Below are 23,161 nucleotides of genomic sequence, written 5' to 3'. Positions count from 1 at the left end.
CTGGGGCGTATGACATTGGTAAATATTTGTTGAATAAGTGAAGACTTATTGAATAAGTGAATTCATGAATATACACAATAACAGATTGCTACCAAAATCCCAGAAAGTGTCAACCAGGAAATAAAAACAAAGAACAAAGTTGATTTAAAAAAAACAAACAACTATAGGCATCATTTAAAGATTTTATTTATTTATTTGATAGAGATTACAAGTAGAGAGGCAGGTAGGGAGAGAGGAGGAAGCAGGCTCCCCGCTGAGCAGAAAGCCCGATGTGGGGCTGGATTCCAGGACCCTGAGATCATGACCTGAGCCAAAGGCTTTAACCCACTGAGCCACCCAAGTGCCCCACGATATCTATAGTTTAAGCAAATTAGAGATACAAAGAATCACTCTATATACGACAACTTCCCAAAATTATACTTTCCAAACAAATAATGGGACAATCTATCATGTAAAAAGATAATTAATATAAAATGACACTTCAAGAAGTTAAAACCAACTACAAACCAATTACAAAGGAAACATTTAAACAAAAGAAGACAGGGTACATCGTAAAAGGATGGACAAAAATGTATCAGCCCCAAAAAAGGGAAGGGATTAAAAGAATATAAGATAAAGCCAGACTTCAAAAGAAAAGAACATTAAATTGGACCAAGAGAGATGCTTTACAATGATTATGATTCAACCCTTAAACTAAAACTGTCAAGAATGTTTATAAACCAAGAATTCTGCAGGAAAACCACCAGGAAGTAACAGCAAAATTAAAACAACAAAAAAATTTGGCAGATTTTAAATGTTTGCTCAGTCACCACTCATAGAAAGTAATCAAAAACTAGTATGCAAAGGGTGATCTGACAGATGTTTTCCTTTAAAACAAAAATACAACAACAAAAGTAAAACAGATACACCAACATAGCATAATAAGGAAGTAAGGGAGAACATGCAAATACAAGAAGTTAGCAATAAAAAGGGAAAATTACAGACAAGAATTAAATTCTGGGGCTATACTCTGCAAAATGTATATGCTATTAAATCTGAAAATTAACAATGGATGATTTTAGGAAAGCAGAGATTATAAAAATTAATTTATGAGATGGGAAACTTAATGATGGACATAACCAAAGAAGATACAAAGAATACTGTCCAAGAAACAAGAAGACAGAGAAACTCATGGGTGTTTGTGTTCAAATCTTCAAGGAATTGAATATTCTCATAAGGAAAGAATGGAAAGAAAAAGGAAAACTATCCTTCTCTTTTGATGTATCCGGCATCACACACCAACCAAACCCTGAGAAAGTGAACAAAAAAAGAAAACTGGATACTAAAGCAAAAACCCTTCAGATACATAGAAAAAGAGTCCAGAAATATATAGTTAAAAAAGGTTTATTTATTCTAGGAGTCCTTATTCAAGGACAATCAATATTAGGAAACCTAGTAATATACTTCAACACCTATTAAGTCTACAACAACAAAGACTTAATAGATGCAAAAATAATTTATCAATTTCCCCTCCCATACCTTCTGATATATATGCCTATTTCATTAATTAAAAAACCACACACGTCTCCAGCATGTAAAGGGTGTTAAGAATATTTGCTGCAGCATTATTAAGTACTTAAAAAAATCATTCATTGGGTACACTTACGTAACGGAATACTAAATAACCATACAGTCTTAGAGATTATCTGAGAAAAAGTAAACTAGAAAAATAAACATCAAGCAATTTATACAACTTATTTCCAGATAAGTGGGATTTTACTAACAAGCATATATGGTTACTTGTATAATCTGACTGGGAAAAAGTGAAAATCCTCATCTTGGGGTGCATGGGTGGCTCAGTCAATTAAGTGTCTGACTCTTGGGTTTTGACTCAGGTCATGATCTCAGGTTCGTGAGACTGAACTCTGCACCGGGCTCCGTGCTCAGCATCTTCTTAAGACTCTGTCTTCCTCTCCTTCTGCCCACCCTCTCAAATAAAGGAAGGAAGGGAGGGAGAAAATCCTCATCTTGTCCTTATAAGTCAAGTAATAAGGAGATGGGATGAGTTTAAACCAACAAAGGCCATTCAAAATGGCAAATGAAAACAGGGTGATGTTAAGAAACAGAAAAGTAGGGGCACCTAGGTGGCTCAGTGGGTTAAGCCTCTGCCTTCGGCTCATGTCATGATCCCAGAGTCCTGGGATCGAGCCCCACATTGGGCTCTCTGCTCAGCAGGGAGCCTGCTTTCTCCTCTCTCTCTGCCTGCCTCTCTGTCTACTTGTGATCTCTGTCTGTCAAATAAATAAAATTTTTTAAAAAAAGAAAAGAAACAGAAAGGTACACAAACAGGAAAAGGCTGAGCAAAGTTAAAACAGTGATATCTATAGGAAAAATTGCACTGCAGACAGAAAATACCAATGACTCGGTATAACGATTAGTGTGAGGATATAGAGGAACAGAAAGTACTCAATTAAAATTTCTCCAATAAATTATTATCAAGAAATCCTAGAGTTTTATCATGTTCTTAGAGAGCTACTGCAACCTCATCTGGCAAGGTGAACATCTGCAGCTATGCTGCACTATACTGCCATCTGCAGAGCAGACTTAACACTAAAATTTCCCTGGAAACATTCAGTTATTTTGATTTTAAAGGTACCAAGAAAATGGCAGAGAAACTTAAACTAGTACTATACTATATTAGAAAGTGAAGAAGAGAGACAGCAGGTATAAATCAGCAACACAAGAATAAGTCATTATAATACTTCAAGCTGAAAAATTAAGAAAAAAAAATATAAGTGTATTATTTAATAAAGTAAGGGAACAACCACCCAAAGAATTAAAATAAAACAAGTAGTGCCACAAATCAAAGGGACTCAAATTAGTGAAAGGAAAACATATCTGCTTTTCACTGTAAGATCTTCCTACTTGAACATGATACTTACGTTTTAATACTGCACGTTTTTTTCAAATGGATTAACTATGCCAAAGAATAAAGGAATCAGCTATTTTTTAAAAAATACTTCTAAGTGGGTGCCTGGGTGGCTCAGTGGGTTAAGCCACTGCCTTCGGCTCAGGTCATGATCTCAGGGTCCTGGGATCGAGTCCCGCATCGGGCTCTCTGCTCAGCAGGGAGCCCGCTTCCCTCTCTCTCTCTCTGCCTGCCTCTCCATCTACTTGTGATTTCTCTCTGTCAAATAAATAAATAAAATCTTAAAAAAGAAAAAAAAAACAAAACTTCTAAGTATCTTAAAAATCAAGTCCACCTCAACATTTTTTCGAGGGGTCAAGTCAATTTGAGAAGTATGAAAGTTTCCATAAAAGCAAAACTGTAAGTAAAGGAGACTCAAGCAACACAAAAATTGCTAAGCCAAACCTTTCTTAAATGAGCACCTATCGTTACAATGTAAAAAAGAAGTTCACTACTCCCTTACATATAGACGCTTACCTTATTTATTAGAAAATACAATACAGAATAACTGGAATACTCTGAAAACAATTTTTTAAAGTTACAAATTTACAGTAAATTAATTTTTACTGTAAAGTAAAAATTAATATTTATTAATAAAGAAGCTTACCTTATTTATTAGAAAATACAATACAGAATAGCTGGAATACTTTGAAAACAATTTTTTAAAGTTAAATTTACTATTACAGTAAAGTTATTTACTGAGAACCAACTGTATACAAGATGCTCTCAATCACAATTTTCCACCAAAATACAACATTCTATTTCCTCAGATAAATCACGGTCATCTAAGTAACTTCAGGTTAACTAAATTCCTATCTACTAGCACCATAAGCCTGAATATTTACAGCCAGATAACATATGAAAGAAAAACTTACATAGTACAAATTACAAAATCATAATCAAAAATGTATGGGCTACTAAAGGGACAAGAATTATATGGGTATTTTTTATACAAAACCATTTCTTCAATAGAATCTCTTTTATTCAATACAATAAACATCAGTCACTAGGACTACCAGGCAGGCATAGCAAGTTTTCACTATCTGGAATCTAATATTACTTTTTTATCTTATGTAATTCTATATTATTAGAATTTTTTGGTATCTGTTTTACTTCTCAGGTTTTATAATTAAAATGATGTTTAATTAGGTTCAAAATTAATACAAATACAAATTAATCTAAATTTATAGTAAAATAGATTTGTCTAAATGAGAATTTCTACTATAGTAGAGATTTCTACTATTTCTACTATAGTAGAGATTTCCCATGAATAAAACCCTTGTTTAACTATTTTACCTGTCAAATGCTGAGGAAATATTTTTTTAAAGATTATGTTTATTTGAAAGACAAAGCCCACACCAAATCGAGGTGGGGTGGGGTGGTGGACAAAAGGAGAAGAAGAGAGAGCATCTCAAGGAGATACCCAATGGAGTGGGGAGCCCAATGCAGGGCTCAATTCCACAGCCCTGAGATCATGCATGACCTGAGCCGAAATCAAGTCAGCCAACTGAGCCACCCACGTGCCCCTGAAATAAAATACCTAAAATTCAAAATATAGGCATCACACATTTAGTATAAGAAGCTTAGCATCTGACTCTACAACAGTCAGAAAAAAGTAATCTTGCCTATCCAATTTGATAACCAAAAGACTCACAAGTTATTAAGAGAGTATCAGTCACCAACAAAAGTTTGTTTTTTCCCATTCTGCGTCAAGCTTTCATATCAAGATATGAAGTAATATTTGTAAAATAACATAACTAAAGAAATAAACTATTTGGTACAGCTGTTATAAGCATAAGATATCACAACCTACTCATACTATGATTACAAGTAAAATTAACCAAAAATCTTTCAAATGACATATTTCAAATGGCATTCTGAGAAACAATGTTACTGGTAAGATTATTAGCTGTGCTCTAAGAGATGATAAAGCTAAAAAGCACTACTACAAAATCTGAGTTATAACTGGATTATAAATATAAATTTTGTCACACTGTATTTCTAACATACTTGAAAATTAAACAGAAAAGCTCACCTTCATCCACAGAAAACTGACAGCTCTTATCATTGAAGAAAAGAATTTTCTTCTTATCGGGACGATTTACAAATAGTATCTGGTCCCCTAAAGCCTTAAAAGATTAAAAAAAAAAATTTTTTTTTTCAGTTAACTCCAAATTACCTCACCCCAAAAGATTTTCTTTTTAAAACAACAAAGGATTCCCATTTATTTTAACCTTCAGTTACAGCATTAGTGTCTAATGCACCTAATTTTAGTTCTTAAGTTTCTTTCATGAGCAGTTCTCACTATTTTACATATTGGTATTTTAGGACCTTTATTCTTAGAGATCTTCCAAAGTACAAAAAGAAGTTACTTATTTTGGGGGGGAAAAACCCCAAAAAACTCAATCTATGTTTCAGTTATGATTTGGGTCCACTGGAGTCTTTTTTTTTTTTTTTTTTTAAATAATATGAAGGACGCGGTCTTTTCTTTTTTTAAAAATTATTATTATTATTATTTTTATTTCTTTTCAGCGTAACAGTATTCATTGTTTTTGCACCACACCCAGTGCTCCATGCAATACATGCTCTCCCCAATACCCACCACCTGGTTCCCCCACCCCTTCAAAACCCTCAGGTTGTTTTTCAGAGTCCATAGTCTCTCATGGTTCACCTCCCCTTCCAATTTCCCTCAGCTCCCTTCTCCTCTCCAGCTTCCCATGTCCTCCATGTTATTTGTTATGCTCCACAAATAAGTGAAACCATATGATACTTGACTCTCTGCTTGACTTATTTCACTCAGCATAATCTCGTCCAGTCCCATATGAAGGACGTTTTCTTTTTTTTTTTTAAAGATTTTATTTATTTATCAGAGAAAGAGAGGGAGAGAGAGTGAGCACAGGCAGACAGAATGGCAGGCAGAGGCAGAGGGAGAAGCAGGCTCCCTGCTGAGCAAGGAGCCCGATGTGGGACTCGATCCCAGGATGCTGGGATCACGACCTGAGCCGAAGGCAGCTGCTTAACCAACTGAGCCACCCAGGCATCCCTGAAGGACGTTTTCAATACAGATATCCGGATGTTGAAACACCGAATTGATTAGAGGGTATTAACTTTCTAAATATGGTGTCCTCAAGCACATCTTCATTAATATAGGTTATCAATTTATGAATCTGTTGTTATACTAAGATATTCCTTTTTTTTTTTTTAAAGATTTATTTATTTGTCAGAGAGAGAGAGCACAAGCAGGCAGAGTGGCAGGCAGAGGCAGAGAGAGAAGCAGGCTCCCTGCTGGACAAGGAGCCTGATGTGGGACTCGATCCCAAGACCCTGGGATCATGACCTGAGCCGAAGGCAGAGGCTTAACCGAATGAGCCATCCAGGTGTCCCTGGAGTCTTTTTATTAATCTAGAGAAAACTGGGGGGCTGGGAGGGGCTGCATCATGCTCTCTGCTCAGCGGAGAGCCTGCTTCCCCTTTTCTCTCTGCCTGCCTCTCTGCCTACTTGTGATCTCTCTGTCAAATAAATAAAATCTTTAAAAAAAAGAAGAAGAAAAAAAAAACTGTGGGATTTTGGTGTTCTTACTTTTCCTCTACCTTAAAATATTTTGCCACTTATTCATCACCACCAATCAGTTATTTCCAATTATGTTTTAAAAAGCTACAACAGGGGCGCCTGTTGTAGCTTTTTAGAGGCAGGCAGAGAGAGGGGGAAGCAGACTCCCTGCTGAGCAGAGAGCCTGATGTGGGGCTCGATCCCGGAACCCCGAGATGATGACCTGAGCCAAAGGCAGAGGCTTTAACCCACTGAGCCACCCAGGCTCCCATCTCTGAAATAAATTTTAGAAAAAAATCTTAAAAAGAAAAAACTGACAAAAAGGACTGAGTGAACAAATCCTAAGAGACCTCTGGGGCACCAGCAAGTAGACCAAAATACGCACTGTGGAGTCTCAGAAAAAGAGAGAGAAAAAGTGGCAGAGAGCATATTTCAAAAAATAATGACTGAAAACTTCCCTAAGTTGAAGAAATATATGAATGTAATAAACACTCAAGAAGCTCAATGAATCCAAAGAATATGAACTCAAAGAGACCCACACAGAGACACATTATAAATAAACTTTCCAAAGACAATCTCGAAAGCAGCAAGAGACAAGCAAACCAGCACATACAAGGAAGGGATCCTAAAAAAAATTGTATTTCTCATCAGAAACTTTAGAGGCCAAGAACCTCTGGTGGCTCAGTCAGTCTTCAACTCAGTTTTGGCTCAGGTCATGATCTAAGGGTCACGAGTTCGAGCCTTGTGTCAAGCCTTATGCTCAGCACCAAGTCTGCTTAAGATTCCTTCCCCCTCCGCCTCTCTCCCTCCTGCTCTTCCCACCAACTCACACTCGACCACAATTTAAAATAAATAGAATCTTAAAAAAAAAAAAAGAAAGAAAGAAGGAAAGAAACTTTAGAGGCCAGAAAGTAGCAGGCTGCTATATACAAAATGCTAGAAGAAAAATCTGTGAACACAGAATCTTCTATCCAGCAAACCTACCCTTCAAAGGTAAGAAAAAATTAAGATATTCCCAAATAAAAAGGCTTTTTTAAATAGTTAAAAAAAAAAAAAAAAGGCAGAGGATTTCATTATCACTAGGATCTACCAGGCAAGAAATGTACAAGGGAGCCCTACAAGAGAACATGAAAGAATCAGTAACTCAAAGTTAATATGAAAAAATAAAGATCTCACTGAAGCTAAGCACATGGGCAATTATAAAAGCTAGTATCACTGCGCAAAAGTTTGTAACTATACTTTTTGTTCTCTACAGATTTAAGAGACTAATACATTTTAAAAAAGCAATTATCAGTCTAATAGCTAGTATCACTGTAACTCTTTTATATCTCCAAATTTTGGCTTTTACATAGTTTAAGAGACTAACAGATTTAAAAGAATTATTAGGGGGTGAGTGTGTGGCTTAGTTGGTTAAGCAACTGCCTTCGGCTCAGGTCATGATCCTGGAGTCCCGGGATCAAGTCCCACGTTGGGCTCCCTGCTCCGTGGGGAGTCTGCTTCTCCCTCTAACCTCTCCCCTCACACGGTCTAATAAATAAATAAAAACTTTTTAAAAAGATATTAAAAAATAAAATAATATAAGTATTATTCGTTTATGGCAATGTGTGAAGATGTAATTTTGTGACCTTTACAACAAAGAGGTGGGAATGGAGATGTAAAGGAGTAGATTTTTAATATGCTACTGAAGTTAGGCTAATATAAATACAAACCAGTACAAATGTTATAACTTTAGGATGTTAAATATAATCCCCATGGTAACCACAAGGAAAATAGCTACAGAACATACACGAAGGAAATGAGATAGGAATCTAACATTTCAATATTAAAAAATCAAGGAGGGGCACCTGGGTGGCTCAGTCAATTAAGCATCCAACTCTTGATTTTGGCTCAGGTCATGATCTTGGGATTGTGAGATGGAGCCACACAACAGTCTCCATGCTGGGTATGGAGCCTGCTTAAGATTCTCCCTCTCCTCCTGCCCTTCCCCCAACTCTCTCCAAAAATAAAAATAAAAAAATGAAAATACAAATAAATCAGCTAAACACAAAATAGTAATGCAGTAAAAGGAAGAACAAAAATGCAGAAGGCGTATAGAAAACTAAACAAAATAATATTCCCTTGTAAGTAATTAAAAAGTAAGACAATTAGGGACTCCTGGGTGGCTCAGTCAGTTAGGTGGCCTTCAGATCAGGTCATAATCCCAGGGTCCTGGGATTATCGAGTCCCACATTGGGCTTCTTGCTCAGCAGGGAGCCTGGTTCTCCCTCTCCCTCTGCTCATGTGCACTCTCTTCCCCCATACCCCATCAAATAAATAAATAAAATTTTAAAAAGAAAGAAGATTAAACTCTGCAATCAAAAGAAAGAGATTCCAGGCAGCCTCGGCAAGCATATGAGCCCCTCTAAAACACATCCCCGAGCCACCCAGTGGGCAGCTTCCAAAGGCACCAGCAATCTACCCCCAAGCAGCCCCTACTCTGGAGAGGCTAGCCATGCACACTAGAGCGCCTGCAGCCGTTGCAGCTGGGCCTCTCAGCCAGATGTGTCAGAGCCAGCTCCATTCACCAGTGTACCACCAGCAGCTCCTACTGGGCCTCAAAGCCACAAAGAAAGACAGTGCTGAATATCAACAAGTTCACACCAATTGTGGCCCAGACACAAATCAGACTGCCCCTCAAAGGGGATACCCCTGGGGTACTTGCCTCAGGTGATGAGGGGGGCCCCAAAGGACACCCTTCACATAAAGCCACTCCTTCAAAACAGGGAAACATAACTGATCTAACCAGTATATAGAAACTCACACAGCTAGGCAAAGTACGGAGGGAGAGGAATATATTCCAGAAGAATAAAACAAAGCCTCAAACAAAAAACCCTAAATGAAATGGAGGTAAGTAATCTACCAAATAAGAAGTTCAATGTCATGACCCAAAAAATACTCACCGAACTCATAAGCAAAACAGGGGAATACAGTGAAAACTTCAACAAAGAGAAAATTTAAAGAGCACTGAAAAATCAGAACTAAAGAATACAATAACTGAAATGAAAAACACTGTATAGGGAATCAACTGCAGGTCAGCTGATACAGAAGAATGGATCACTGATGCATAAAACAGGGTAGCAGAAATCACCCAATCAGAACAGTAAAAAGAAAAACAAATCATGTATCTGATTAGCGGTTACTATCCCAAATATATAAGGAACTCATGGAACTTAATACCGAAAAACAATCTAATTCAAAAATTGGTAGAAGATCGCAAAACACGTTTCCAAAGATGGCCTACATATGGTCACCAACATGCTCAACATCATGACTAGGAAAATGCAAAACCACAATGAGGTACCTCATCTCACACCTGTCGGGATAGCCACTATTAAAAAGACAAGATATAATTGTTGGAGAAAATGGAGAAAAGGGAAATCTCAGGTACTGTTGGTAGCAATGTAAACTGGAAATTAACTATGAAAAGAGAACAACCATATGCTCCAGTTACTTATCCAAAGAAACCAAAAACACTAACTAAAAAAAATATATGCACTCCTTTGTAAACAGCATTATTAATAGCCAAGATACGAAAACCTAAGTGTCCGCTGATGGATAATCAGATAAGGAAAATAGATACACACACATAAATGGAATATTATGTAGCCATAAAAGAAGAAATCTTGCCATCTGTAATAAAAATGAATGGACCTTGAGGGCATTATGCTAAGTGAAATAAGTGAGACAAAGTAAGAAAAATTTGTATTATCTCACCTTTATGTGGACTCTAAAAAAAGAAAAAAATCCTTGGTGATTGCCAGACACAGCAGTGTGGATGGGGAAAATGCATGAAGTAGTCAAAATGTGCACATTATGAAGTTATAAAATAAGTCATGGGGATGTAATGTACAGCATGGTAACTACAGTTAACAATACTATATTACATGTTTAAAAGCTGTTGAGAGATTAAATCTTAAAAAGTTCTCATCATTAAAAAAGAATTTGGTGCTGGCGCGCCTTAGTGGCTCAGTGGGTTAAAGACTCTGCCTTCCACTCAGGTCATGATCCCAGGGTCCTGGGTTCGAGTCTGCATCAGGCTTTCTGCTCAGCAGGGAGCCTGCTTCCCCCCCCCCTCTCTGCCTGCCTCTCTGCCTACTTGTGATCTCTGTCAAATTAATAAATAAAATCTTTTTTAAAAAAATTTGGTGCTACATATGGTGACAGATGTTAATTGGACTTACTGTGGTGATATAATTTCACAATATATACAAATATTGAACCATTATGTTATACATCCGAAATATGATGTATGTTTCAAAGCTGTTAGAATAAAAGAATTCATCAAAGTGGCAAGACAGATACAAAGTCAATACACAAAAGTCAGCTACATTTCTATATATTAACAATGAACAATCTGAAAAGAAGTTACAAAAACAATTCCATTCACAAAAGCATCTAAAAGAATAAAATACTTAGGAATTAACTTAAAGAGATGAAGGACTTGGCACCATGAAAACTATAAAACACTGCTGAAAGGGTGCACCTGGGTGGCTTAGTAGGTTAAGTGCCTGCCTTTGGCTCAGGTCATGATCCTGGGGTCCTGAGACTGAGGCCCAAGTGGGATCCCTGCTCAGCAGTAAATTTGCTTCTCCCTCTTCCTCTGCCCCTCTCCCTGCTCAAGCATTCTTTCTCAAGTAAATAAAATCTCTAAAAAGAAATAAAAATGAAATACTGCTGAAAGAAATTAGACAACATAAATGCAAACACACCCCAGGTTTACAAATTAAGATGTAGATACTATCCAAAGTGATCTACAGATTCAGTGCAATCCTTATCAAAATCCCAATGATGTTTTTTGCAGAAATAGAAAAACCCATCCTAAAATTCATATGGAATCTCAAGGGACTCTGAATAATCAATCTTGGAAAGGAAAAACTAAGCTGGAGGATTTACTTCCTAATTTCAAAACTTCCTACAAATCTCCAGTAATTGAAAATGTAGTATTGGCATAAAAGCTGTGGAAGAGAGAACCCAGAAATAAATCGTCCCATGTATGCTCAAACGACTTTTGACAAGGGTGCCAGGGCATTCAATAGGGAAAGGACAACCTTTTCAACAGAAGGTGTTAGAAAACTCAACATCCACATACAAAAGAATGACACTTGACCCTTACCTAACACTATATATGAAAATTAACTAAATGGATTAGAGACCTAAATATAAGATCTAAAACTATAAAACTCTTAGAAGAAAACTTAGGGCAAAATCTTCTAATCTTGGATTTGGCAGTCATTTCCTGGAAATGCCACCAAAGGCAACAGAAGGGAAAAAAAAAGTGACACATATGACTACACAAAAATATTGGCATCTGTACATTAAAAAACACTATCAATGAAGTAAAAAGGCAGCTCACAAAATGGGAGAAAATACTTGCAAAGTGTGTATCTAATAAGTGATTAACACCCAGAATACATACATACTAGGACAAGTAAAACAACTCAATTCAAAAAATAGGCAAAAGATTTGACATTTCTCCAAATAATGTATACAAATAGACAATAAGCACATGAAAGAAATATCCTCAGTATCACTAATTACTAGGGAAATACAAATCAAAACTACAATGAAATAAACCTCATATCCATTAAAATGGCTACTATTTGAAAAAAAAAAAAACAACAGAAAAGTGTTGGTAAGGACACAAAGAAATCTGAACCCCCTTGTGCACTGCTGGCAAGAATATAAAATGGTAAACCCACTGTGGAAAATAATGGTGGTTCCTCAAAAAACTAAAAACAGAATTACCATATTATCCAGCAATTCTACTTCTGGTTACATACTCTAAATGGAAAGCAGAGTGGCACATGGGTGGCTCAGTTAAGCAACTGCATCTTGATTTCAACTAAGGTTGAGATCTCAGGGTCATGAGATCTGGCCCACACCTCAGGCTCCACACTTGGCATGGAGTCTACTTGTCCCTCTCCCTCCTCCCACTTGTGTGCACACTCTCTCTAAAATAAATAAATACTAAATAAATATTCTTGAAAAATATATTTTAAAAAATCAAAAGCAAAGTCTTGAAGAGAAACTTTTTACGAACAAGTTAATAGTAGCATTATTCCCAACAGCAAAATAATGGAAGCAACCAAACGGATAAGCAAACTGGTCAATGCAGTACTATCAGCCTTAAAAAGGAAGGAAATCTTGATACAAGCTGCAACATGGAGTAACCTTGAGGATGGATACTATGCTAAGTGAAATAGGACAATCACAAAACAACAATGTAGAATTCTACTTGTCTGAGTTACTTAGACAAGCCAAATTCACAAAAAGAATGTTGCCTGCTAGGGACTGGAGAAGTGGGATAAGGAAAGCTGTTTAGTGGACTAAGTTTCAGCTTTACAAAATGTAGAAGTTCTGGATTATCTCTTGTACAACTGTGAACATATTTTACACTAATGAACTGTACTCTTAGACATGCTTAATATGTCAAACTCTACCTCATGTGAGTTTTTACTACAATTTGTTAAAAATTTAACTAAAAAAAAAACCACCTGAGGAGTAGCCATTCCATACATACCTTAAAAATAAATCCTATTTCAAATCTGAAGAGGGCTCTGCTTCGGGAAATGGCCAAGTCCCTCCTAAGGTAACTTTTTTTTAATAGAAAACTTACTACAAACTCTGGATATTTTCCAAAAGAGTTCAAAGAACAAAAAAGATGTATTATTTGCCACCCACTGCAAAAAAGACAAAGGTTAGAGTTTGAGTCTAGCCAAGATAACTGCCCATTTATACACAAAAACCAACAAAAACACTCTGGAGGAATCTAACAGAATCTTGAGTCTTTATTACACATATAATTCACAAAATTTAAGACTCAACAGAAATTTATTAGACATACAAAGAAGCAGGAAACATGACCCATACTCGAGAAACAAAGCACAGACCAGCCCCCCAAATGACCCAACTGTTAAATTAGAATAGGAAGATTTTAAAGCAGTTGCAAGAAATTTTACTCAAAAATGTACTGGAAAAAAAGGCTTATAATGAATGAAAAAAAAAAATCAGCAAAGAAACAGAAGACATAAAGAACGGAAAGTCCAGAACTGAAAAATACTATCTCTAAAATAAAAAATTCACCAATGGGAATTCACAACAAATTAGAGGTAAAGAAGAGAAGTCCACTAACTTGACAATAGATCAAAACAAAACAAAAAAACACCCTAATAAATAAATAAATAAATAGAAAGAGCCTCAATGACTTGTAAAATAACACGTATCACTTAATTACCAATAAGTACAGGAGAGAAAGGAGCAAGTTTCACTCCTGAGGTAGCAAGACAAATGAAACATCAATAACTAGCATTAATCATTAGCAACTGTGCAGAACAGAGACTAGCAGCCTTTCCAACTGAGTTCCAACTTTAAACTGGAAATGTTATCCGTATGGCTTTCTGTAATAGACTTTTAGGAATTAAAACAGCAAGGTTATTAGTCAATGCTTTCGTGTTTAATACCTCTGGTTCCTCAGGTTAGCAGTGTCTACAAGAATTGTTGAAGCAGCTCTTGTCTACAAACATAACTTCTGAGAAAAACTTTTGAGATGTCTTTGAGAAAAACTTTGCAGAACTATTCTGAAGACACAATCATACCCAAAACAAAACAAAAAGGAGATGTCAAATTTACACAAAAATGGTGGCTCTCTGCCCTGCCCTGTAGAACAGGACCCAAATTTCAAATCTTCGACTGCAACCCCAAGTATATATAAAGGAAGCTATAAAAATAAAAATTTACATTACCTGTTTTCTTAAAACAAGACATTATTAATTCAAATTATACTAAGATATAGAAAGAAAAGAGAGGTTACCTTGACAGCTTTCTGAGAATTGGGGAGTCCTTCCTCTATGTCTTCTAAAAGAATTCCTCCTAAGCCTCGCTGGTCATGCTTATCTAACAGCCTAAGAAGGGCTTTCTTATCTTTCAAGTTGTATTTGGGCTTGAAGGCATACTTCCCATCTATTACTTCAATTTTGGGATTATTGACTAATGCCTGTAACAGTGACACAATTTGGATATATTAACAAAAGGAAACCCCATATACATGTTCTTAAATTCTACTAATTATTTTAAAAATATTGATACCAAATACAACCATAAATAAGTTATCTTGTGAATATCAACTAGCAGATCTAAAATACTGGACATCGAAGATCCAAAAACCAATAGGTAGAGATCAGCAAGTTGCTCACTTTTTATAAAAGAAACTTTTTATTATTGCGTTAATTCTTTAGATGAGTAAAACCATTTTATCACAACTGAAACTGCACCCACATTCTTTTGAAAATAAAAGATAGAAAAGAATAAATGCTAGTTAACATTAATAGACAAAGTGAACTGGGTATTGCTTATCCCACCCTCAAAGTATAGTTTATCACATATTGGCATTTTGTGTGAAACATAACCCTGGGATGAATATACAATAGTCTGCCCCACCTGGTATCACCAACAGGTGTGGAAGGAACTGAAAAGCACCACTAGTGCATATAATAAATTTACCTATAGTGGCAGCTTGAGAATGAAACTGAGTAGGAATGCAGGAATTATTGAATATAGTTATATTCCTAGTCAGTTCTGCTGTACAGCTACTACTAGAAGGAAAGCTCTTCGAGGAAGAGCTACCCTATTTATTTTCTTCTGCAGCTGCCAGCCTGACCCTGGAAAGGAAAAAGAGAAGAACATAGAAGAAAGGAGGGAGAACAGAATAGTAAAAAAGTAATTTTTAATTAATGTTGGTAGTCTATGAAATTTGAAGATTAGGTAATGCAACAGGATGTTTATGACTATTTATCATTAAGATGATGTGCTATAATGTTACTAATAAACTGTTATTTTATATTCTAAAAATCAAGAACAATATTTTGCTCAGTATAATAAATTACTGAATTAGATTTAGGAATTTTACATTTGCTCTTTAGACTACAACACTGGTCACAGAATATATTCTTCTTAATTGTCATTTCATACTTAAATAGAAAAGATGGAAATGTGTGAATTTTCTTAAATGCTATTCATTTCCAAATTAGCAGGGTCAGTGATTACTGTGGGTTTCTTTTCCTCCAATGATGTGTGTATATACACAGTGTAAGGATTAGTTTTCCAAGTAATCTGTCAGAGACAGTAACATCACCATCAAGTCATAATAGTAGTATGAGTACAACAAATATCTCACTATCCCTACATTACCTCATGATTTAAATGTTCAAAAACATGTATAAAAACAATTCTAAATTTAGCAATTTTAAAAGTATCAATTATTCTGTAAAAACTTAAATGAAACTGGTATAATAACTGAATTTTTTATAATTTTTGTGCTAAAAGTCTTTGCCATTTTAAATAGATACATACGTTTTTAAGAAAAACCAACAAATCAAACCACCTCAAAAAATATGCATGTTAAAAACAAAGAATCTATACCAGTTCTTTTAAGTAAAAATAATGGTCAGATTAAAAACCTTAGTTACATAGCAAATATCTCATGGTAACTAACTAATTTTTTTAACTCCACTTTAAGGCTATTCTTACCTCAGTCATTAGCCATTGTTTCTGCTTGAGTCCTATATCTAAATGTTGTGTTTCATCCAAAATTTCTTCTAAAGTGAGAGGATGCGTATCTCCTCGCTGATGCCGTGTCTATTGAGGGAAGAAACTGTAATTAGGAGATAATTTTAAAATGCTAGATGCATAAGTAATAAATACAAGTAAGTTAATCTTTCAGAAATGGAGAACATGTATTATCTGAGGCAATACAATAGTGATGAGGAGAATGGACTGTAAAATCAGAATCAGGTTCAAACTTGTAGCTCTGTAAATCAAATGATAAACTGAGAAAAGGTATTTTCAATAAATAACCCAAGAGCTCGTCTTCCTAATATTTTATTGGCCCCAAAAACCTAACAGGAAAATGACCCAAAGACAGGAACACAGAAATCATACAAAAGTGGGTGGCTCAGTCACTTAAGCTTCCAACTCTTGACGGCAGTTCAGGTCATGGTCTCAAGATCTTAATATCAAATCCCGTGTCAGCCTTTGTGCTCAGTAGGAGTCTGCTTGAGATTCTCTCTCCTGAGAATCTTGAGATTCTTCTCCCTGCTCACGTACTTTCTCTAAAATAAATAAATAGGGGTGCCTGGGTGCCTCAGTCCATCGGGCATCTGCCTTCAGCTCGGGTCATGATCCCAGGGTCCTGGGATCAAGACCTGCATCAAGGCTTCCTGCTTAGCCGGGGAGCCTGCTTCTCCCTCTCCCTCTGCTGTTCCCCTTGCTTGTGATCTCTCGCTTTCTGTCAAATAAGTAAATAAAATCTTTGAAAAATAAGAATAAAAAATATGAAATGAAAAATAAATCTTTTAAGAAAAAGTCATAGAGGGACGCCTGGGTGGCTCAGTGGGTTAAGCCGCTGCCTTCGGCTCAGGTCATGATCCCAGTGTCCTGGGATCGAGTCCCACATCGGGCTCCTTGCTTGGCAGGGAGCCTGCTTCTCCCTCTGCCTCTGTCTGCCATTCTGTCTGCCTGTGCTCACTCTCTCTCCCTCTCTCTCTGACAAATAAATAAAATAAAATATTAAAGAAAGAAAAAATCATAGAGGGGAGCCTTGGTGGCTCAGTCAGTTAAGTGTTCAACTCTTGGTTTCAGCTTAGATCATGATCTCATGGTTCATAGGATCAGCCTCATGTGGGGCTCTGTGCTTGGTAGAGAGTAAGCTGGAAGAGTCTCTCCCTCTGTCCCTCCCCCTGCTCATGTACTCTCTCTCAAAATAATCAATCTTTTTAAAAAAATGAATAAAAATGGAACTCTGTTGAGTATTATATACAAAGTGAATTTTATCAATATTTTAATATACATGAGTTATTCTAATCAACTGTGTGCTAACAATAATAGTTGTGATAGTATTTAGAACTTATGGTCACAAGAAAAACATTTCTAACATATATACTATTGCGGCAAAAAGTATGACAGATGATGACTGAAGTATTTTCAAGCATGAGGGCGCCTGTGTGGCTCAGTCAGTTAAGTGACTGCCTTCAACTCAGGTCATGATCATGGGGTCCTAATCTCCCTCTACTCCTCCCTCTTGCTTGTGCACATGCTCTATCAAATAAACAAATAAAATCCTTAAAAATATACATATTTTGGGTGCCTGGGTGGCTCAGTCGTTAAGCATCTGCCTTCGGGTCAGGTCATGATCCCAGGGTCCTGCGATGGAGGCCCACATCGGGTTCCCTGCTCAGCAGGAAGCCTGCTTCTCCCTCTGCCCCTTCCCCTGTTTGTGCTCCCTCTCTCTCTCTGTGTCTCTGTCAAATAAATAAATAAAATCTTTAAAATAAAATATATATATATATGTGTATACATACACACACATATTTCAAGCATAAAAATACACAACATTAGGCTAAAATGCAGTGGGAGTAACAGAACAGACTTACAAGTTCAAAAGGAAAATAATTAAAATTTCCAACCATATGTTTGTTTTTACAATTTTTTTTTAAAGATTTATTTATTCTAGAGAGAGAGTGCACGCACGTGGGGGGAGGGGGGAGGGAAAGAGAGTCTTTTTTTTTTTTTTTTTAAAGATCTTTATTTATTTGAGAGAGATAGAGAGAGAGTGAGAAAGCACAAGCAGGGAGGAATGGGAGAGGGAGGAAACTCCCCGCTGAGCAGAGAGCCCGACATGGGGCTCAATCCCAGGACCCTGGGATCATGACCTGAGCCAAAAGCAGATGCTTAACGGCTGAACCACCTACGCACCCCCCCCAGAGTGTTTATATTTTTAACTAATAATGAGATTTAGATCCCCCTAGAGAAATGTAAAAGAGGTATTCTGTTGAAATATTATGATATGTCAGAAATTCCATTCTTTGTCACTATTTCAACTTTTGCTGAAAAACTAATTGTCAATTTAAATATGTGCAGAGAGATACATAATTTCTCAAAATTGTTTCAGGAAATAACTGAGCACAAAAATTGAAGGTCACAGTCCTAAAGAAAGTTATGAAAGTTACGGATCATCTAGATTAGTGACGACTGCATTAGCAGAGTAGCAGTAACATGACATTTGAATGTCAATCTCCCTCAACAGACTAACAGCCACGGGGGAATACTTTTTTCCAAGTAGTCCCAGCAATAGTGCTAAAAACAGCATACAGTAGGTTTTAATTATTGTTTATCACCATGGGGGAATGGGTGGATGGAATGAATGAATAGGGAATATGTGTCAAATGTTATTATTTGATAATGGGAAATTATGAACTAATGGATTTCTACCACAAATCAAATACAGACTACAGATTTCAGACCCAGTCAGACATTAAGTCTCTAAAAGCCCTAACATAAAAACTTGACTTACATTTTAAGCAATCTGTAGCGGAAATGTAAAGTAACACATATAGTACTTTCACTTTTTTCAAGAGATACAACCAGTAACTAAACAGGAATGACTATGGCAGAGGAAGGGGGCAAATCTGAAATAGTTTAGCCATTTAGTAACAAATGAAATTTCACTTTAATAAGTTAGGATTCAGTCTCTGGTAAAGCCAAAATGCCGTATCATCAAAACTTCAAAACTTACTTCAAAAAACAGTAAATCTTCCATCATATCTTAAATTCTAAGGTCTTCTGTAAATCGATGTTTTCCTAAGTCCCTCAGTAATTCTCTATTTTCTCCTCCAAAAGATGCAGAAAAACCATCACCACCGTAAGTCTCAACTATGTAGTTTTCACTTTTCACCTCAGTGGAAATAACCTGCAAATTGTTCACCTCTTCCTAGTGGTTTTGACAGCAAGTACGAGTAATTAAGAAGTGATTGTATCTACTGCCTGGGCATAATTTATAAGTGAAATGGTAGGCTTAAATTGGATACTTGAATTAATATAAATTAAATACTTAGGTGACTCACTGCAGTACTAATCTGATATAATGTAAGAGGCTTGGAGCATTACCTTTTTTTTAGTTATACTGAGATATAATAGGGATACAGCATACCTCACATACTGAAACAAGAAATTTGATAAATTTTTTTTTAAAGATTTTATTTATTTATTTATTTGACAGAGAGAAATCACAAGTAGATAGAGAGGCAGGCAGAGAGAGACAGAGGGAAGCAGGCTCCCCGCTGAGCAGAGATCCCAGCACTCCGAGATCATGACCTGAGCCGAAGGCAGCGGCTTAACCCACTGAGCCACCCAGGTGCCCTGAAATTTGATAAATTTTGACATGTACATACAAATTCACTTCTGAAACCCCAATCCTCTTCCTCTGCCAAAAACTCAAATAGGATGCGTGTTGAGAAAAGTACTTACCTTCATGTAATTCACAATCTTAGCAAGAACACCAAACTTATATCCAGAGCTTCCTGATAGAGCTTTCAAGTTAAATGATCCATTGCTATGATCTGGAAACGAGGTTCAAAAAGCAATTATAACATTGTCATAATAGATTTAATTTTGACTTTTAAGCAACTAAGATGATTTTTAACTCTAGTAAAATATTTGTTTTGCATTTTTCTATCTAGTGAATTCTACCCTGTAAAACTTTGGTATAAATTAAAATTTATGAGTATATAATAAGCGTATTAATTTTCCCACCAAAGCTAGGTACAAAGTATTAAGAATTCACAAGCATTAAAATACATTTTTTCTGGGGTGTTTGGGGTGGCTCAGTTGGTGCAGTATCCGACTTCATCTCAGGGTTCCTGAGTTCAAGTCCCACATTGGGCAGGGAGCCTACTTAAAAAAAAAGTAAAATACATTTGTTCCATAAGTACCTTTGTCTCACTGTTCCCTTAATTATGATTAGATTTATCCCCAAGATTAGAAGCATGGCTTTTTAAACAAGAGGACAACACAAATCTCAAACTGATGCAAAGAGCTTTTCTAACAGACTTAATACCATGAGAAATGAGTGAATTACTTCCAAGAGATAAAAAGTTCCACTTATCACCTATTACATCAATTTCTGCCTCTCAACTTAAAACAAATGGGAACTAACGGGGATTAATAAAAGAAATGATACCATAACTAAACTTCAAGATTAATTAGGGGAAAATATTTTAAAAAAGGAAAAAATTCATAGGCAATGACACTGCATAAACATGGATGATTTAAAAAGGGCGACAGCATGAAACAAGGAGCAATCTGTACTGACGACAATTTATTTCAGAACTTGTATCATTCTGTTGCATTTTGTAGGCAGAAACCCTAATGCTACTATGAATCACAAGCCCATTCCATTAGTCATAAGGAGGAACAGTTAAAAAAAACCTCATAATTACTAGAAAAACATTTCAGAAGTACACATTCTATTAACAAACCATCAATTCAGATATATTACGTTCTCCTGTGGCTGCTAATCCACAAAGGAAAATGTTATAATACAAGGTGGGGTAGGGGTATCTCTGGCACCAGCTTGGTGGTAATAATTTAAAAAAAAAAAAAAAAAAAAAAAAAAAGGAATTCATTAGAACAATGCAAGTCAAATGTAACAATTGTCAGAGAGCCAAGAATAGCTTTTAGATGGCAACATAATACTTCTCTGAGATTAGTTTGTGAAAAGACTTTATTAAATATACTTTTTGAGACTAAAATGAGGCTTGATATGTAATTTTCCTTTAAAAATATTACTGTCATCATTTGACAACAACTTAATTGGCACATTATATCCTGTTTCCAAAAGTGGTATCATGGATGCCTTACAGGTATGCTTTCACATTCATTATTCCAATTATGAAATACTACCTACATGGTTCGTTTTCCCAAGGTGTTCAGAGCACTTTAACAATAAAAGTAACATTTACTGAACACTTATTATTTGCCACAGGGCATGCTAAATATTTGACTTTCTCATTTAATCCCTCCGAAAAACTCCCATTTAAACATAAGAAAAGTAAGAGTACTAAGCAGAAGAATGCAGATTCAAATTCAGTAGTAAACGCTGTGATACTGCCTTGTTTAAGAATCATTAACTAGGGGACGCCTGGGTGGCTCAGTTGGTTGAGAGGCTGCCTTCAGCTCAGGTCATGATCCCAGCGTCCTGGGATCAAGTCCCACATCGGGCTCCTTGCTTGGTGGGGAGCCTGCTTCTCTCTCTGCCTCTGCCTGCCATTCCGTCTGCCTGTGCTCGCTCGCTCTCTCTCTCTGACAAATAAATAAATAAAATCTTAAAAAAAAAAAAAAAAAGAATCATTAACTAGGGGCGTCTGGGTGGCTCAGTGGGTTAAAGCCTCTGCCTTAGGCTCAGGTCATGATCTCAGGGTCCTGGGATTGAACCCCGCATCCGGCTCTCTGCTCAGCAGGAGGCTGCTTTCCCCTCTCTCTGCCTGCCTCTCTGCCTACTTGTGATCTCTGTCAAATAAATAAATAAAATATTTAAAAAAAAAGAATCATTAACTAGTCTTTAATATAGACTATGCCATTTGAAACTGGGTATTATTTTCTCAGAGTATAAAAATTCATAAATGCAGATATGTTTTCTTATTTAACTTTGATAAGATATTAAGTTTATCCTATATAAACTAACTGGGAACACCATGAAAAGCCAAAAACACCATGCTAAGGACAGGCACTCTACAAGTGCCCAATCATGAACTACATGCACTTTTATGTATCACGGAGTCCTGAACATTCAGCTCAATGACAAGCAAAGTAAACAGTAAATATTAGCTGAATGAATGAAGACAGTAAGAGTATTTTTATATATCCCTTTATGGTCCTAGAAACTAATATGCTAATTTATCTGTAATTTTAGAAAATAATGTGGTGACACCTGGGTGGCTCAGTTAGTTTAGTGTCTGACTCCTAATTTTGGCTCAGGTCACAATCCCAGGGTTGTGGGATTGATCCCCATATCAGGCTCTGCACTCAGTGTGGAGTCTGCTTCAGATTCTTCACTACCCCCGCCACTCCTCTGCTCCTCCCCCTGCTCACACTCTCTACCTTTAATAAATAAAATCTTTTAAAAAAATAAAGCAGAGGCTTTAACCCACTGAGCCACCCAGGCCTCTGGCTTCGGCTCAGGTCATGATCTCAGGGTCAGGGGAGGGAGCCCCACATTGGGTTCTCTGCTCAGCAGGGAGCCTGCTTCCCCCCTCTCACCTCTGCCTGCCTCTCTGCCTACTTGTGTTCTCTGTCAAATAAATAAATAAAATCGTTTTTTTAAATGTAAATTATAAAACAAAGTTTGCACAGCAAGCATTTACTCAGTCTGCTGTTGCTATAATAGCCACTCCATTATTTATTTATGTATTTATTTATTTTTAAAGATTTTATTTATTACAGCGAGAGAGGAAACACAAGGAGAGGAAGTGGGAGAGGGAGAAACAGGCTCCCCGCCAAGCACGCAGGGAGCCTGATGCTGGGCTTGATCCCAGGACCCTGAGACCATGACCTGAGCCAGAGGCAGGCGCCTAATGACTGAGCCACCCAGGCACACCCACTCCATTATTTAAAACCTTGATTCTGTTATGCCTGGACCACACACAACTCTAAATAATACACCTTAAATAAAAACATTCGATCTTCAAACATTCACAGTTGAAGATTCTTCGGCCATTTAAAAAAATTTTTTTTGAGGGGTGCCTGAGTGCAACAGTCAGTTGAGTGCTGATCCTTGGTTTGACCCAGGTCATGATC

General features: G+C 36.6%; 1 protein-coding gene across 1 annotated transcript in view; it reads right to left on the bottom strand.

Annotated features, from left to right (window-relative positions):
- The window catches only part of GTF2E2 (general transcription factor IIE subunit 2), a 67,204-nt gene that overhangs the window by 15,018 nt on the left and 29,025 nt on the right, over nucleotides 1–23,161 (bottom strand). The window contains exons 3-6 of the mRNA XM_059384168.1: nucleotides 19,835–19,926; nucleotides 16,061–16,168; nucleotides 14,346–14,528; nucleotides 4,983–5,076 (exon numbers count right to left, since the gene is read on the bottom strand). Of these exons, the coding sequence (XP_059240151.1) occupies nucleotides 4,983–5,076; nucleotides 14,346–14,528; nucleotides 16,061–16,168; nucleotides 19,835–19,926 (477 nt within the window). The remainder of the gene's footprint in view (nucleotides 1–4,982; nucleotides 5,077–14,345; nucleotides 14,529–16,060; nucleotides 16,169–19,834; nucleotides 19,927–23,161) is intronic.

The sequence above is a fragment of the Mustela nigripes genome, chromosome 18 (assembly GCF_022355385.1).
Source record: "Mustela nigripes isolate SB6536 chromosome 18, MUSNIG.SB6536, whole genome shotgun sequence".
NCBI classification, from domain to species: domain Eukaryota; kingdom Metazoa; phylum Chordata; class Mammalia; order Carnivora; family Mustelidae; genus Mustela; species Mustela nigripes.
Note: the sequence above shows the minus strand (reverse complement) of the source record. Positions and strands in the feature narration are given on the sequence as shown.